This window comes from Biomphalaria glabrata, chromosome 7 (assembly GCF_947242115.1).
Source record: "Biomphalaria glabrata chromosome 7, xgBioGlab47.1, whole genome shotgun sequence".
NCBI classification, from domain to species: domain Eukaryota; kingdom Metazoa; phylum Mollusca; class Gastropoda; family Planorbidae; genus Biomphalaria; species Biomphalaria glabrata.
The window spans coordinates 46,771,956-46,788,474 of NC_074717.1; the positions used below are offsets into that span (position 1 = coordinate 46,771,956).

General features: G+C 30.2%; 1 protein-coding gene across 1 annotated transcript; it reads right to left on the reverse strand.

The window, feature by feature from the left end:
• Window positions 1–6,622: 6,622 nt before the first annotated feature.
• On the reverse strand, window positions 6,623–8,488 carry LOC129927160 (piggyBac transposable element-derived protein 4-like). Its single transcript, XM_056034406.1, has one exon. The coding sequence runs from the start codon at window positions 8,486–8,488 to the stop codon at window positions 6,623–6,625; it is 1,866 nt and encodes a 621-aa protein (XP_055890381.1).
• Between the last annotated feature and the right edge of the window lie 8,031 nt (window positions 8,489–16,519).

Below are 16,519 nucleotides of genomic sequence, written 5' to 3' on the forward strand. Positions count from 1 at the left end.
AAATTATTCTTTTATTATAGAAATATATGGATGTCAATGTGGAGGTTTTCCCCCTTAGAAAAACTTGGTTGTTGATTTTTTTAAAAATTATTTTATTATATGCTTGTCATTAAAAAATTATCTTGCTGTGTTAAGATAATTTATGTCATTTTCGTCGTTTTCTTTTGACATTTTGCATCATTTTTGTATTTTGGGTTTTTTTTTTTGCTGGAAACAACGTCAAAAATACCGTGTCGAAAAGCAACTGCGTTATTGAAACGGGAAAGCTAAATAATGTTGAATTTATATGTAGAAACTTGAAGACCATGAAACAAATGTTGTATATTCCACAAATGATATAATACGCCAAAGTGCTTGGTGTATAAAATATGTTCCGGCGGTAATGTAAAGCTATCTACTTTCTCCTATTAAAACAATCAGATAAAGCCATGTTTCAACCACAAAATGTGTAAAAATTCGCTATGCTATAAGTAAAAATTAAAAAATGTATCATGTAAAGAAGATTTTAGTTAAAACTATTAGCATTTCGTGCATGTTTAGCTTTGCAAAGGCTCTAAAACCATTTTTCTTGTATTTGAAACATAAAATTGAATTTTTCTTTATTATGAAGTAATTAAAGTAAGTGCATCATCTGAAAGCCATCTCATGTTGAGGGATTTGTATCTTTTTTCTAGGGGGAGCTACCACCTTCTTCCAAGCGCGTGCTCAGGTAGCGGATAGGGAAAAGTGCTTTAGATATAAGAATTAGCTGTGAATAGCAAATAAACAGTTGTTAACCAACTAGTTTGCAGTTATGGAGGATGAGGTGAAGTATTCCAGTGGTTAGAATATTTACTAAAAACATCTCAGAAATCCAGGGAAATGATTGCAAAATACGAGTATAGGGCGCTCTAACTCTAAACCCGGGTAGATAAAACTCGTTAGCTAGGGATAGCAGTTCATCTAGGAGAGAAATCTCCAAAAATAAACACCTGCTGCCTTGCAGATGATCTTGGATGATCAAAGGCTATGGGAGCCAAGGGCTCCTAGTAGCACATATGTAGATATTAATTTATATATATATATAAAAAAATATTTAAAGTATCGTCAATTTTTTTGGTTATAAAGTTTGTTTGTTTTTTACAAATGATAAAAAAAAAATAAATGCTCTTACTGGGATTCGAACCTGCTATTTTAGGTTCTATAGGCTGATGCTCTAGAAAACCATCAAGAGCTTATGTAAATATAGAATATTTTTGTTAATTAAACATAATTTTCAATAGCTTTGAAAGATGTAAATCTACAAATACAATAAACACTTTTTTACAAATATTGTTTTAAACTACAAATTACCATATTAAATGAAACATTTTCTGTGGCTTAAAACAGTATTTAAAAAAGAAAATATAGTGTATAATACAAAATACTCGAGTTGACCTTTGCGAATTAAATTTTAGTAAAATCTATACAAATTAAAAATAGATGACATCTTTTCCAAGAATTATCTTTCTTTCAGTAGTTGACCTTTCCGTTTTTAATTTCCGTAGTATAATGACAAAGAGAACTCTGTAGATGTTTATATAACAAAATTTTGAATATTTTTGAACAAAAAAACCTTTTCTCAAAATAAAATGTCAAAGTGGTTTAAAAATAATAATACGTTCATATATTTCTATATTTTAAAAAATTTACACACAAAAAATATTAATATTTCTCTTTTTGAATAAAATTTTAACATTTTAATTTTTGCACATTTCTATGGAAAACCAAAATTACTTTTAATGCCTTATTTATATAAATAGAAAACGTTAATCCCGTCTTAGCCAACACATCATAAAAACAAATTAAAGAATCCCAAATTGTCATTTTTACCCATAAATTAAGCTTTATTAGTTTGACCCAGATATGCACATAAACAGGAAACTGTGACATCTGTCGTGTCAAAACGTCGTCAAAAAGTGAAAAATGAACACACATTTCATTCAAGCATATAAAAATTTTTTGTATTATCAGCTCAACGTACGCCTAATACAAATTTGAATACTTTATTTATCCAACTTCCCATTTTTGTATCAAGCTGAAATTTTACTTAATTAATTATTTTTAAAGAAAAACACGAGTTTATTTAAAGGAATGAACAAACTATTTTATTAAATTGATAACATAATAACTTTTGTTTGATTTTTTAATAAAAGGGAAATTATTCTTTTATTATAGAAATATATGGATGTCAATGTGGAGGTTTTCCCCCTTAGAAAAACTTAGTTGTTGATTTTTTTTTTAATTATTTTATTATTTGCTTGTCATTAGAAAATTACCTTGCTGTGTTAAGATAATTTATGTCATTTTCGTCGTTTTCATTTGACATTTGGCATCATTTTTGTATTTTGGTTTTGTTTTTTTGCTGGAAACAACGTCAATAATACCGTGTCGAAAAGCAACTGCGTTATTGAAACGGGAAAGCTAAATAATGTTGAATTTATATGTAGAAACTTGAAGACCATGAAACAAATGTTGTATATTCCACAAATGATATAATACGCCAAAGTGCTTGGTGTATAAAGAATGTTCCGGCGGTAATGTAAAGCTATCTACTTTCTCCTATTAAAACAATCAGATAAAGCCATGTTTCAACCACAAAATGTGTAAAAATTCGCTATGCTATAAGTAAAAATTAAAAAATGTATCATGTAAAGAAGATTTTAGTTAAAACTATTAGCATTTCGTGCATTTTTAGCTTTGCAAAGGCTCTAAAACCATTTTTCTTGTATTTGAAACATAAAATTGAATTTTTCTTTATTATGAAGTAATTAAAGTAAGTGCATCATCTGAAAGCCATCTCATGTTGAGGGATTTGTATCTTTTTTCTAGGGGGAGCTACCACCTTCTTCCAAGCGCGTGCTCAGGTAGCGGATAGGGAAAAGTGCTTTAGATATAAGAATTAGCTGTGAATAGCAAATAAACAGTTGTGGACCAACTAGTTTGCAGTTATGGAGGATGAGGTGAAGTATTCCAGTGGTTAGAATATTTACTAAAAACATCTCAGAAATCCAGGGAAATGATTGCAAAATACGAGTATATGGCGCTCTAACTCTAAACCCGGGTAGATGAAACTCGTTAGCTAGGGATAGCAGTTCATCTAGGAGAGAAATCTCCAAAAATAAACACCTGCTGCCTTGCAGATGATCTTGGATGATCAAAGGCTATGGGAGCCAAGGGCTCCTAGTAGCACATATGTAGATATTAATTTATACATATATAAAAAAAATATTTAAAGTATCGTCAACTTTTTTGGTTATAAAGTTTGTTTGTTTTTTACAAATGATAAAAAAAAAATAAATGCTCTTACTGGGATTCGAACCTGCTATTTTAGGTTCTATAGGCTGATGCTCTAGAAAACCACCAAACAGCTTATGTAAATATAGAATATTTTTGTTAATTAAACATAATTTTCAATAGCTTTGAAAGATGTAAATCTACAAATACAATAAACACTTTTTTACAAATATTGTTTCAAACTACAAATTACCATATTAAATGAAACATTTTCTGTGGCTTAAAACAGTATTTAAAAAAGAAAATATAGTGTATAATACAAAATACTCGAGTTGACCTTTGCGATTTAAATTTTAGTAAAATCTATACAAATTAAAAATAGATGACATCTTTTCCAAGAATTATCTTTCTTTCAGTAGTTGACCTTTCCGTTTTTAATTTCCGTAGTACAATGACAAAGAGAACTCTGTAGATGTTTATATAACAAAATTTTGAATATTTTTGAACAAAAAAACCTTTTCTCAAAATAAAATGTCAAAGTGGTTTAAAAATAATAATACGTTCATATATTTCTATATTTTAAAAAATTTACACACAAAAAATATTAATATTTCTCTTTTTGAATAAAATTTTAACATTTTAATTTTTGCACATTTCTATGGAAAACCAAAATTACTTTTAATGCCTTATTTATATAAATAGAAAACGTTAATCCCGTCTTAGCCAACACATCATAAAAACAAATTAAAGAATCCCAAATTGTCATTTTTACCCATAAATTAAGCTTTATTAGTTTGACCCAGATATGCACATAAACAGGAAACTGTGACATCTGTCGTGTCAAAACGTCGTCAAAAAGTGAAAAATGAACACACATTTCATTCAAGCATATAAAAATTTTTTGTATTATCAGCTCAACGTACGCCTAATACAAATTTGAATACTTTATTTATCCAACTTCCCATTTTTGTATCAAGCTGAAATTTTACTTAATTAATTATTTTTAAAGAAAAACACGAGTTTATTTAAAGGAATGAACAAACTATTTTATTAAATTGATAACATAATAACTTTTGTTTGATTTTTTAATAAAAGGGAAATTATTCTTTTATTATAGAAATATATGGATGTCAATGTGGAGGTTTTCCCCCTTAGAAAAACTTAGTTGTTGATTTTTTTTTTAATTATTTTATTATTTGCTTGTCATTAGAAAATTACCTTGCTGTGTTAAGATAATTTATGTCATTTTCGTCGTTTTCATTTGACATTTGGCATCATTTTTGTATTTTGGTTTTTTTTTTTTGCTGGAAACAACGTCAATAATACCGTGTCGAAAAGCAACTGCGTTATTGAAACGGGAAAGCTAAATAATGTTGAATTTATATGTAGAAACTTGAAGACCATGAAACAAATGTTGTATATTCCACAAATGATATAATACGCCAAAGTGCTTGGTGTATAAAGAATGTTCCGGCGGTAATGTAAAGCTATCTACTTTCTCCTATTAAAACAATCAGATAAAGCCATGTTTCAACCACAAAATGTGTAAAAATTCGCTATGCTATAAGTAAAAATTAAAAAATGTATCATGTAAAGAAGATTTTAGTTAAAACTATTAGCATTTCGTGCATTTTTAGCTTTGCAAAGGCTCTAAAACCATTTTTCTTGTATTTGAAACATAAAATTGAATTTTTCTTTATTATGAAGTAATTAAAGTAAGTGCATCATCTGAAAGCCATCTCATGTTGAGGGATTTGTATCTTTTTTCTAGGGGGAGCTACCACCTTCTTCCAAGCGCGTGCTCAGGTAGCGGATAGGGAAAAGTGCTTTAGATATAAGAATTAGCTGTGAATAGCAAATAAACAGTTGTGGACCAACTAGTTTGCAGTTATGGAGGATGAGGTGAAGTATTCCAGTGGTTAGAATATTTACTAAAAACATCTCAGAAATCCAGGGAAATGATTGCAAAATACGAGTATATGGCGCTCTAACTCTAAACCCGGGTAGATGAAACTCGTTAGCTAGGGATAGCAGTTCATCTAGGAGAGAAATCTCCAAAAATAAACACCTGCTGCCTTGCAGATGATCTTGGATGATCAAAGGCTATGGGAGCCAAGGGCTCCTAGTAGCACATATGTAGATATTAATTTATACATATATAAAAAAAATATTTAAAGTATCGTCAACTTTTTTGGTTATAAAGTTTGTTTGTTTTTTACAAATGATAAAAAAAAAATAAATGCTCTTACTGGGATTCGAACCTGCTATTTTAGGTTCTATAGGCTGATGCTCTAGAAAACCACCAAACAGCTTATGTAAATATAGAATATTTTTGTTAATTAAACATAATTTTCAATAGCTTTGAAAGATGTAAATCTACAAATACAATAAACACTTTTTTACAAATATTGTTTCAAACTACAAATTACCATATTAACTCTTTCAGCCTGTTGCTAAAATAGCAATGGATGCGGGCAAAAATGGCTACCAGTTTTTGTTTACAATAGGGTTATAAAAATATTTTTTATCTCATAAACGGTAAATCACAGATAAATAAAGTTATATATCAAATTAAAGCAAAGATCTTCACCAACACAACTCTTTTAATCTTTTTGTAGTTTATTTAATTTGTATAGATGATTTTGCAGGTTGAATAGGATGGAAAAAAATAAAAGAGTAAAAAAATTTTTTTTTGTCTAGGTTTGTTATACATAATATATGTATAATATTGCTTGAAAAGAGTATATTTTGTACTCATTTTAAAGTAAATTCATTTTGATAAACATAAATCAAGTTTTTTTTTCCTAATTTCTTGCTTATTTATTTTAATTTAATTTTTTTTCTAAATTGCATTAATTTTAATTAAACTACTTTTTTTTCCATATCTATTATAAAATAATTTTTTTTAATTTCTTTATTATTACAGTCACCATAAATTATATATTAAACTACATAGATATGCATAAGAATTCTTTTTTACCCTTTCTTTATTCTTTTAAATGTAAATAATTTGTAATTTCATGTCTTAGATCATAGTCAAATTTTTTTCGCAATTTTTTTTTCTTTGCAATAACATCAATATATACTCTTTATTTTTTTTGTATTGACCATTTTGACTAAATACTTTTCATTAATTAGAAAGAGGATTCATTTCTGAATAATTTGATATACAACACTTAAACATGCAGTGAAGATTATAAAACAGATATTACCTTAGACGCGTAGAGTTGTAAATCCAATTCGAAATCATTTTTGGCAAAAAACAATATCCAGTGAAATAGGAATAATATTTACATTTTACACACACACACACACATATATATACATTTATTTACATTACATAGATGCTACTGCCACTACTCGAAAGCTATATTTTTGCCAGATCCTCATGGTATAGACGAAAACAATGTTTCACACAGAGCCGAGGTTGCGACGGGCAACCCGAGCAAAAGAATCTAGTCCGCTTCCGTTGTGATTGACTCTTGCAATAGACACAAGGGCGATCATTCTCTTCATAATGAACAAGATGAGGCCCAGGTGCTATTTTGCTGTCAGCTTTAACAGTCTTCACTTTCACCTGTCTGGGAACATCACCCAGTGCAGTGGCAGCATCAACTAAACCATCAATTAAAGTTTCTTTAAATTTTTTTAAAGAAAGCTTTTTTGAAGGCTGGTCACATGTAACCTGTGTGGCATTATAAATGATGAGGGCATTAATCTGTGCAATTTCTAATATCCAGAAAAAGACTTTCTTCCACCATTTCATGCTTTTTCTAGAATGCACAGAATAATAAGAGAGCATTTGGTCTGCCCTGTCGCAACCATTCATCATCATATTGTAGTCGTGAACCATTTCTGGCTTCTCGACAACACTGCGCTTCTGTTGCACATTAATGATGCGATTGGTTGATTTTGTGGACACCATAATGCAAGGCTTTTTAGCTTTCTTATCCTGCCATGCCACACAAAGAGCATCTATACTGCCCACAGACTTGTAAAATTGAGTTTCTCTGTGACGCAGCTTTTGCTTCTTGAGCTCGGCAGGGAAATTTTTCCTAGCCAAGTTGACTGTCCCAGTATAATAAAATCTTTTCTGAGTTAGATATTCCAAGAGATCTGTTGATGTATAATATCTATCAGCAAAAATATGATGCCCACTTTGAAGTGGTTGTAGAAGGGTATCAAATATTTTGACTGCATGGCTGGTAATACTCTTTGATGAGTCTGAGTAAGTAGTGTCACTTCCATAATAAGTAATAAGATTTATTACATAACCTGTACTGCTATCACACAGGCCATAATTTTTTATGTGGTGCTTTTCAGGCTTACTAGGGTTGTACTGTAATGGTCCAAACCTGCCTTTAAATCCTATCACCATCTCATCAATAGCAACCTCCTCAAAAGGATAAAATGCCTTTTGAAAATTTGAACACATCATCTTTACGAAGGGTTCAACTTTATCCTTACCGACCGAGACCGCTTCACCTACATGCATCATGCTAAAGAACAAGAGTTCAAATCTAGCTCTTGTAAACATGGTATTAAACCATGGCTGATAATATATGTCTTTATTAGACCAAAAGTCCCTGACAGACTTTTTGTTTTGTAGACCTATCGAAATAAAAACTGCGAGAAACTTGTACATTTCTGCAACATTTGTGTCTGTCCAATTATTAAAAGTGGACCTGACAGTAGGAGGATTGTGTTTTTGAATCACAATTTTAGCATAATCATTAATGCTATCAACTAAAAAGGTCATGATACAACCATCTACTAGCCTGGTAAAAACATCAAATGGTGTAGAATCTCTTGTCAAATCTAACTCAGAATTGACTCCACTTTTAGAAGGCTGGGACATTCTAAATGTATTGGCAGTACTGACAGGACAATTGTCAGCAACCCTCTCCCATTGCCACCCATCATTATTACCACTAGTTCTAGGTCTAAAATCATCTGGTTCTGGAATTGTAGCAATAATACCAGTCCCATCATTGTTAGCTTCACTGCCACTATCACTGTCAGAATCTGAGTCAACCACAGTATCATCATGTCTAGCTCTTTTCTTCTTCACAATGTTATCATCTACACCATGATTTTCTGGCAAATATGTGGAATCATCTTCACTATCACTATCACTAGAACTTTCTAAAGCTAAAAACAATTGAGTAGCTTGTGCTACCGTCAATCTTTTAGGCCTACCACTAACACTACTGCATCCAGGCATAGCATCCATGTTTGTTTTTGTTTGCTAAGCAACACACTAATTAAAATAATATTAAAACAAAAAAACAATCCAGGTTATTGCATAAAGACGCTTAAAAAAGGAAGGTTTCGTTTCTTTTTACTATTTTTGTTTTTAGAAATAACTTTAAAAACTCTAACTACAAGAAACGGACTAATTTTAGAAGCCACCCCCCAAAAGCCAGTATACTGGCAAACCAGGCTATGAGGTATAGCTGTTTTGCCAGTATACTGGCAAAACAGGCTGAAAGAGTTAAATGAAACATTTTCTGTGGCTTAAAACAGTATTTAAAAAAGAAAATATAGTGTATAATACAAAATACTCGAGTTGACCTTTGCGATTTAAATTTTAGTAAAATCTATACAAATTAAAAATAGATGACATCTTTTCCAAGAATTATCTTTCTTTCAGTAGTTGACCTTTCCGTTTTTAATTTCCGTAGTACAATGACAAAGAGAACTCTGTAGATGTTTATATAACAAAATTTTGAATATTTTTGAACAAAAAAACCTTTTCTCAAAATAAAATGTCAAAGTGGTGTAAAAATAATAATACGTTCATATATTTCTATATTTTAAAAAATTTACACACAAAAAATATTAATATTTCTCTTTTTGAATAAAATTTTAACATTTTAATTTTTGCACATTTCTATGGAAAACCAAAATTACTTTTAATGCCTTATTTATATAAATAGAAAACGTTAATCTCGTGTTAGCCATCACAACATAATAAAAAATAAAAAAAAATCCCAAATTGTCATTTTTACCCATAAATTAAGCTTTATTAGTTTGACCCAGATATGCACATAAACAGGAAACTGTGACATCTGTCGTGTCAAAACGTCGTCAAAAAGTGAAAAATGAACACACATTTCATTCAAGCATATAAAATTTTTTTGTATTATCAGCTCAACGTACGCCTAATACAAATTTGAATACTTTATTTATCCAACTTCCCATTTTTGTATCAAGCTGAAATTTTACTTAATTAATTATTTTTAAAGAAAAACACGAGTTTATTTAAAGGAATGAACAAACTATTTTATTAAATTGATAACATAATAACTTTTGTTTGATTTTTTAATAAAAGGGAAATTATTCTTTTATTATAGAAATATATAGATGTCAATGTGGAGGTTTTCCCCCTTACATAAACTTGGTTGTTGATTTTTTTTTATATTATTTTTCTATTATGCTTGTCATTAGAAAATTACCTTGCTGTGTTAAGATAATTTATGTCACTTTCGTCGTTTTCTTTTGACATTTTGCATCATTTTTGTATTTTGGGTTTTTTTTTTTTGCAGGAAACAACGTCAATAATACCGTGTCGAAAAGCAACTGCGTTATTGAAACGGGAAAGCTAAATAATGTTGAATTTATATGTAGAAACTTGAAGACCATTAAACAAATGTTGTATATTCCACAAATGATATAATACGCCAAAGTGCTTGGTGTATAAAAAATGTTCCGGCGGTAATGTAAAGCTATCTACTTTCTCCTATTAAAACAATCAGATAAAGCCATGTTTCAACCACAAAATGTGTAAAAATTCGCTATGCTATAAGTAAAAATTAAAAAATGTATCATGTAAAGAAGATTTTAGTTAAAACTATTAGCATTTCGTGCATGTTTAGCTTTGCAAAGGCTCTAAAACCATTTTTCTTGTATTTGAAACATAAAATTGAATTTTTCTTTATTATGAAGTAATTAAAGTAAGTGCATCATCTGAAAGCCATCTCATGTTGAGGGATTTGTATCTTTTTTCTAGGGGGAGCTACCACCTTCTTCCAAGCGCGTGCTCAGGTAGCGGATAGGGAAAAGTGCTTTAGATATAAGAATTAGCTGTGAATAGCAAATAAACAGTTGTGGACCAACTAGTTTGCAGTTATGGAGGATGAGGTGAAGTATTCCAGTGGTTAGAATATTTACTAAAAACATCTCAGAAATGCAGGGAAATGATTGCAAAATACGAGTATATGGCGCTCTAACTCTAAACCCGGGTAGATGAAACTCGTTAGCTAGGGATAGCAGTTCATCTAGGAGAGAAATCTCCAAAAATAAACACCTGCTGCCTTGCAGATGATCTTGGATGATCAAAGGCTATGGGAGCCAAGGGCTCCTAGTAGCACATATGTAGATATTAATTTATACATATATAAAAAAAAATATTTAAAGTATCGTCAATTTTTTTGGTTATAAAGTTTGTTTGTTTTTTACAAATGATAAAAAAAAAAAAATGCTCTTACTGGGATTCGAACCTGCTATTTTAGGTTCTATAGGCTGATGCTCTAGAAAACCACCAAACAGCTTATGTAAATATAGAATATTTTTGTTAATTAAACATAATTTTCAATAGCTTTGAAAGATGTAAATCTACAAATACAATAAACACTTTTTTACAAATATTGTTTCAAACTACAAATTACCATATTAAATGAAACATTTTCTGTGGCTTAAAACAGTATTTAAAAAAGAAAATATAGTGTATAATACAAAATACTCGAGTTGACCTTTGCGATTTAAATTTTAGTGAAATCTATACAAATTAAAAATAGATGACATCTTTTCCAAGAATTATCTTTCTTTCAGTAGTTGACCTTTCCGTTTTTAATTTCCGTAGTACAATGACAAAGAGAACTCTGTAGATGTTTATATAACAAAAATTTGAATATTTTTGAACAAAAAAAACTTTTCTCAAAATAAAATGTCAAAGTGGTGTAAAAATAATAATACGTTCATATATTTCTATATTTTAAAAAATTTACACACAAAAAATATTGATATTTCTCTTTTTGAATAAAATTTTAACATTTTAATTTTTGCACATTTCTATGGAAAACCAAAATTACTTTTAATGCCTTATTTATATAAATAGAAAACGTTAATCCCGTCTTAGCCAACATATCATAAAAACAAATAAAAGAATCCCAAATTGTCATTTTTACCCATAAATTAAGCTTTATTAGTTTGACCCAGATATGCACATAAACAGGAAACTGTGACATCTGTCGTGTCAAAACGTCGTCAAAAAGTGAAAAATGAACACACATTTCATTCAAGCATATAAAATTTTTTTGTATTATCAGCTCAACGTACGCCTAATACAAATTTGAATACTTTATTTATCCAACTTCCCATTTTTGTATCAAGCTGAAATTTTACATAATTAATTATTTTTAAAGAAAAACACGAGTTTATTTAAAGGAATGAACAAACTATTTTATTAAATTGATAACATAATAACTTTTGTTTGATTTTTTAATAAAAGGGAAATTATTCTTTTATTATAGAAATATATGGATGTCAATGTGGAGGTTTTCCCCCTTAGAAAAACTTGGTTGTTGATTTTTTTTTAAATTATTTTTTTATATGCTTGTCATAGAAAATTACCTTGCTGTGTTAAGATAATTTATGTCATTTTCGTCGTTTTCTTTTGACATTTTGCATCATTTTTGTATTTTGGGTTTTTTTTTTTGCTGGAAACAACGTCAATAATACCGTGTCGAAAAGCAACTGCGTTATTGAAACGGGAAAGCTAAATAATGTTGAATTTATATGTAGAAACTTGAAGACCATTAAACAAATGTTGTATATTCCACAAATGATATAATACGCCAAAGTGCTTGGTGTATAAAAAATGTTCCGGCGGTAATGTAAAGCTATCTACTTTCTCCTATTAAAACAATCAGATAAAGCCATGTTTCAACCACAAAATGTGTAAAAGTTCGCTATGCTATAAGTAAAAATTAAAAAATGTATCATGTAAAGAAGATTTTAGTTAAAACTATTAGCATTTCGTGCATGTTTAGCTTTGCAAAGGCTCTAAAACCATTTTTCTTGTATTTGAAACATAAAATTGAATTTTTCTTTATTATGAAGTAATTAAAGTAAGTGCATCATCTGAAAGCCATCTCATGTTGAGGGATTTGTATCTTTTTTCTAGGGGGAGCTTCCACCTTCTTCCAAGCGCGTGCTCAGGTAGCGGATAGGGAAAAGTGCTTTAGATATAAGAATTAGCTGTGAATAGCAAATAAACAGTTGTGGACCAACTAGTTTGCAGTTATGGAGGATGAGGTGAAGTATTCCAGTGGTTAGAATATTTACTAAAAACATCTCAGAAATGCAGGGAAATGATTGCAAAATACGAGTATATGGCGCTCTAACTCTAAACCCGGGTAGATGAAACTCGTTAGCTAGGGATAGCAGTTCATCTAGGAGAGAAATCTCCAAAAATAAACACCTGCTGCCTTGCAGATGATCTTGGATGATCAAAGGCTATGGGAGCCAAGGGCTCCTAGTAGCACATATGTAGATATTAATTTATACATATATAAAAAAAAATATTTAAAGTATCGTCAATTTTTTTGGTTATAAAGTTTGTTTGTTTTTTACAAATGATAAAAAAAAAATAAATGCTCTTACTGGGATTCGAACCTGCTATTTTAGGTTCTATAGGCTGATGCTCTAGAAAACCACCAAATAGCTTATGTAAATTTAGAATATTTTTGTTAATTAAACATATTTTTAAATAGCTTTGAAAGATGTAAATCTACAAATACAATAAACACTTTTTTACAAATATTGTTTCAAACTACAAATTACTATATTAAATGAAACATTTTCTGTGGCTTAAAACAGTATTTAAAAAAGAAAATATAGTGTATAATACAAAATACTCGAGTTGACCTTTGCGATTTAAATTTTAGTAAAATCTATACAAATTAAAAATAGATGACATCTTTTCCAAGAATTATCTTTCTTTCAGTAGTTGACCTTTCCGTTTTTAATTTCCGTAGTACAATGACAAAGAGAACTCTGTAGATGTTTATATAACAAAATTTTGAATATTTTTGAACAAAAAAAACTTTTCTCAAAATAAAATGTCAAAGTGGTGTAAAAATAATAATACGTTTATATGTTTCTATATTTTAAAAAAATTACACACAAAAAATATTAATATTTCTCTTTTTAAATAAAATTTTAACATTTTAATTTTTGCACATTTCTATGGAAAACCAAAATTACTTTTAATGCCTTATTTATATAAATAGAAAACGTTAATCCCGGTTAATCCAACATCTCAGAAAAACAAAAAAAGATTCCCAAATTGTCAGCCCTTATGTCCATTGATCAAGAAAAAGCTTTCGACTGAATTGACCATGACTACTTATTCAAAATACTAGACAAGACAGACATAGACAAGACTTTGATAACATACATAAGGCTAGTCTACACCGATGCCACAAGTCAACTTATAATAAATCAAACACTTAGCAACAAGATTTTTATTAAAAGATCTGTTAGGCAAGGTTGTCCCCTATCCCCCCTTTTATACACCCTTTTCCTAGAACCCCTGTTAGAGAATCTTAGGTTAGACAAAGAAATTTTAGGAATAAAAATCCCCGGTCCAACCCCCGTAGTCAAAATTAAAGCTTATGCCGACGATACCACACTTTTCCCCACCTCAGAAAAAGACATAGCTAAAATTATAGAGAAATTTACATTATTTGGGAGGGCGAGCGGGTCCAAAATAAACATTAATAAATCCTCAATTATGGGACTGGGTAGGTGGGAAATCCCCCCAACATCCCCCTTAACCTTAAAAAACAGAAAGAAATAAAAGTATGTGGCATCGTGTGGACTAGCAACCCAGCACACTATTGCCATGAACAGTGGGCGGAGATTCTGGCCCACACAAAGAACGTGATTAGAATGTTTCAATATATGGCGACTACCATATTTGGGAGAGCTATATTAATAAACAACTTGGTCATCCCGAAGATAATCTACTTAGCAAATATAGTAGAACCTCCTCCTAATTTCATAAATAACATCAATACCACTATCAGACATTTTATTTTCAAAAACACAATAAGGAATATAAAACATACAACACTCATACAAGACAAAAAAGAAGGAGGGATAGGCTTACAAGACATTCACACAAAAATCAAAACGCTTAGAATAAAATTTGTAGGGAAAGTAGTAAGGTCTCCCAATAACTTCCCCTTAGTATTATATTATTTTGGACTTAGACTAAACAAACTCCTCCCCATTCAAAACAACACACCCCATCATTTTGGTAACCATAAACATCCTTTCTACAGATCACTCACAAGACACCTACCCAGCAATGAAAACATAACGCACCACGACTCAAAAACAATATACACTATACTCAGAGACAAGTTGAAAGAAAACCTAGAAGTTAGAATAAAGTGGGTCAGGGAGTTAGGGGTTAAACCAACCAACTGGACAGACACATTCACGCATTTACACAATAAATACATAACACCCAAAGCACGAGAAGTGGCCTACAGATTACTCTTCGGGATGACCCCAATAAAAGGAAGACTCTCAACTACAACAGGGTTCAAATATACCTGTGTAATTTGTAAAAAAGAAAACCAAAACCCAGAGAAACACTTATTTAGTGAATGTGAGCTGGTTGAGGAAGCAAAAAAAACTTTAGAAGATATTATTGACGCAAACAGTCAAACCTGTGCAAATGTAAATACTGCTATTTTCTTTAATAAAGTACCTAAAGCCATAAATAAAAAACTAAGAGACATCAATGTAATTATTTTATCAGAATATAGAAACCTTATTTGGAATACCTACCTACAAATTGTTTACCATAATAAACTACTTATTGCAGTATTATTAGATCACATTTTTAAGAAAATTATTGAACGCAAAGTGAAACAATATAGCGCTAAATAAAAATACCAAGATTGTCCATTAACTTAAAGAAAAGGGAATATGTATATAAATATGTGTATGCGAGTGTGTATGCGTGTGTATAGATATATATCCCAAATTATCTTTTTTATATATTTAAAGACCCTGTAACCATATAATTAGAAAAGCTAGTACTCCAAAAAAAAAAAAACAGTGATCGCCCCTTGAAATTGACAAAGGTTAAGACAATTCAAGACAGTATACAATCACGAAGGCCACGCCTTGACCTTGTGACTGTAGAGTAGTGTAGACACTTAAACCAAAGTTTTGATCTACAAAGACGAGAGAGTTAGGCAGGAGAAAACGAGAGATCTCATCCGACTAAAACAGAGAATCATATCGAAATGGAACATTAGGCCGGCAAGTCAAGGAACGGAAACACAATAAGGAACCAGGAGCGAACACGTGAAAACCCAAGAAAAGGGAAAGAAATCAAGAACAAGGGCAGACCTTTACGTTTTATGTAAACACTGTTTTTCTTGTTGTTCCTGTATTGAGAATCAGGCATGACCACATGATATCTAAGCAAACAATTCTTTGTATAAATTTGTACTTTTTAACAATTATGTCCATAGTGACTTCTTTACAAGTATTGAAAAAATACCACCACTATCCGTATTGTGCATACCTGTGCAGTCTACATACAAATATATTATTTCTTACTACCTTGCAGACGTTTACCTTGCAGTCGATTACAGTCTGTACAGATGTTATTCTTCTTCTGTTTTTACTAATATTGAGCATCAACATAACCTCATATCTCAACAAGCTTCTACATCAAATTGTTACTAAATTAGTATTTAGTTTCATTTTTTTTTTACATATGTCAAAGTTTTTACTATTGTTAAAAAAAAATTCTCCACCACCATTGTCAATATTGCGCATGCTTGTGCAGTCTACAGAGAAATAATATATTAAAGAGGGGAAGAGGAAAAATTAAAAAAGGGGGGAAAAAAAGGGGGAAAATATTCAAGAAAAAAAAAAGTATATATATATACATATATATACACATAGATATATAGATACATATATATATAGATATATAGATACATATAAAATAACTTTTAATACGACTCTAATTGGTCCCTGTGACCAAAAAAAAAAAAATGCCACAGAGAAATTGTTTCTGAACAGAAACTCCCGATATACTGACTCTAGCAAGAGGGGAAAAAAGGGGGAAAATATTCAGGAAAAAAAAGTATATATATATACATATATATATAGATATATAGATACATATAAAATAACTTTCGGTACGACTCTAATTGGTCCCTGTGAC

What these genes read in the sequence shown, in the direction of transcription:
- LOC129927160 (XM_056034406.1), bottom strand. Translation starts at nt 8,488, where the DNA reads ATGGATGCTATGCCTGGATGCAGTAGTGTTAGTGGTAGGCCTAAAAGA.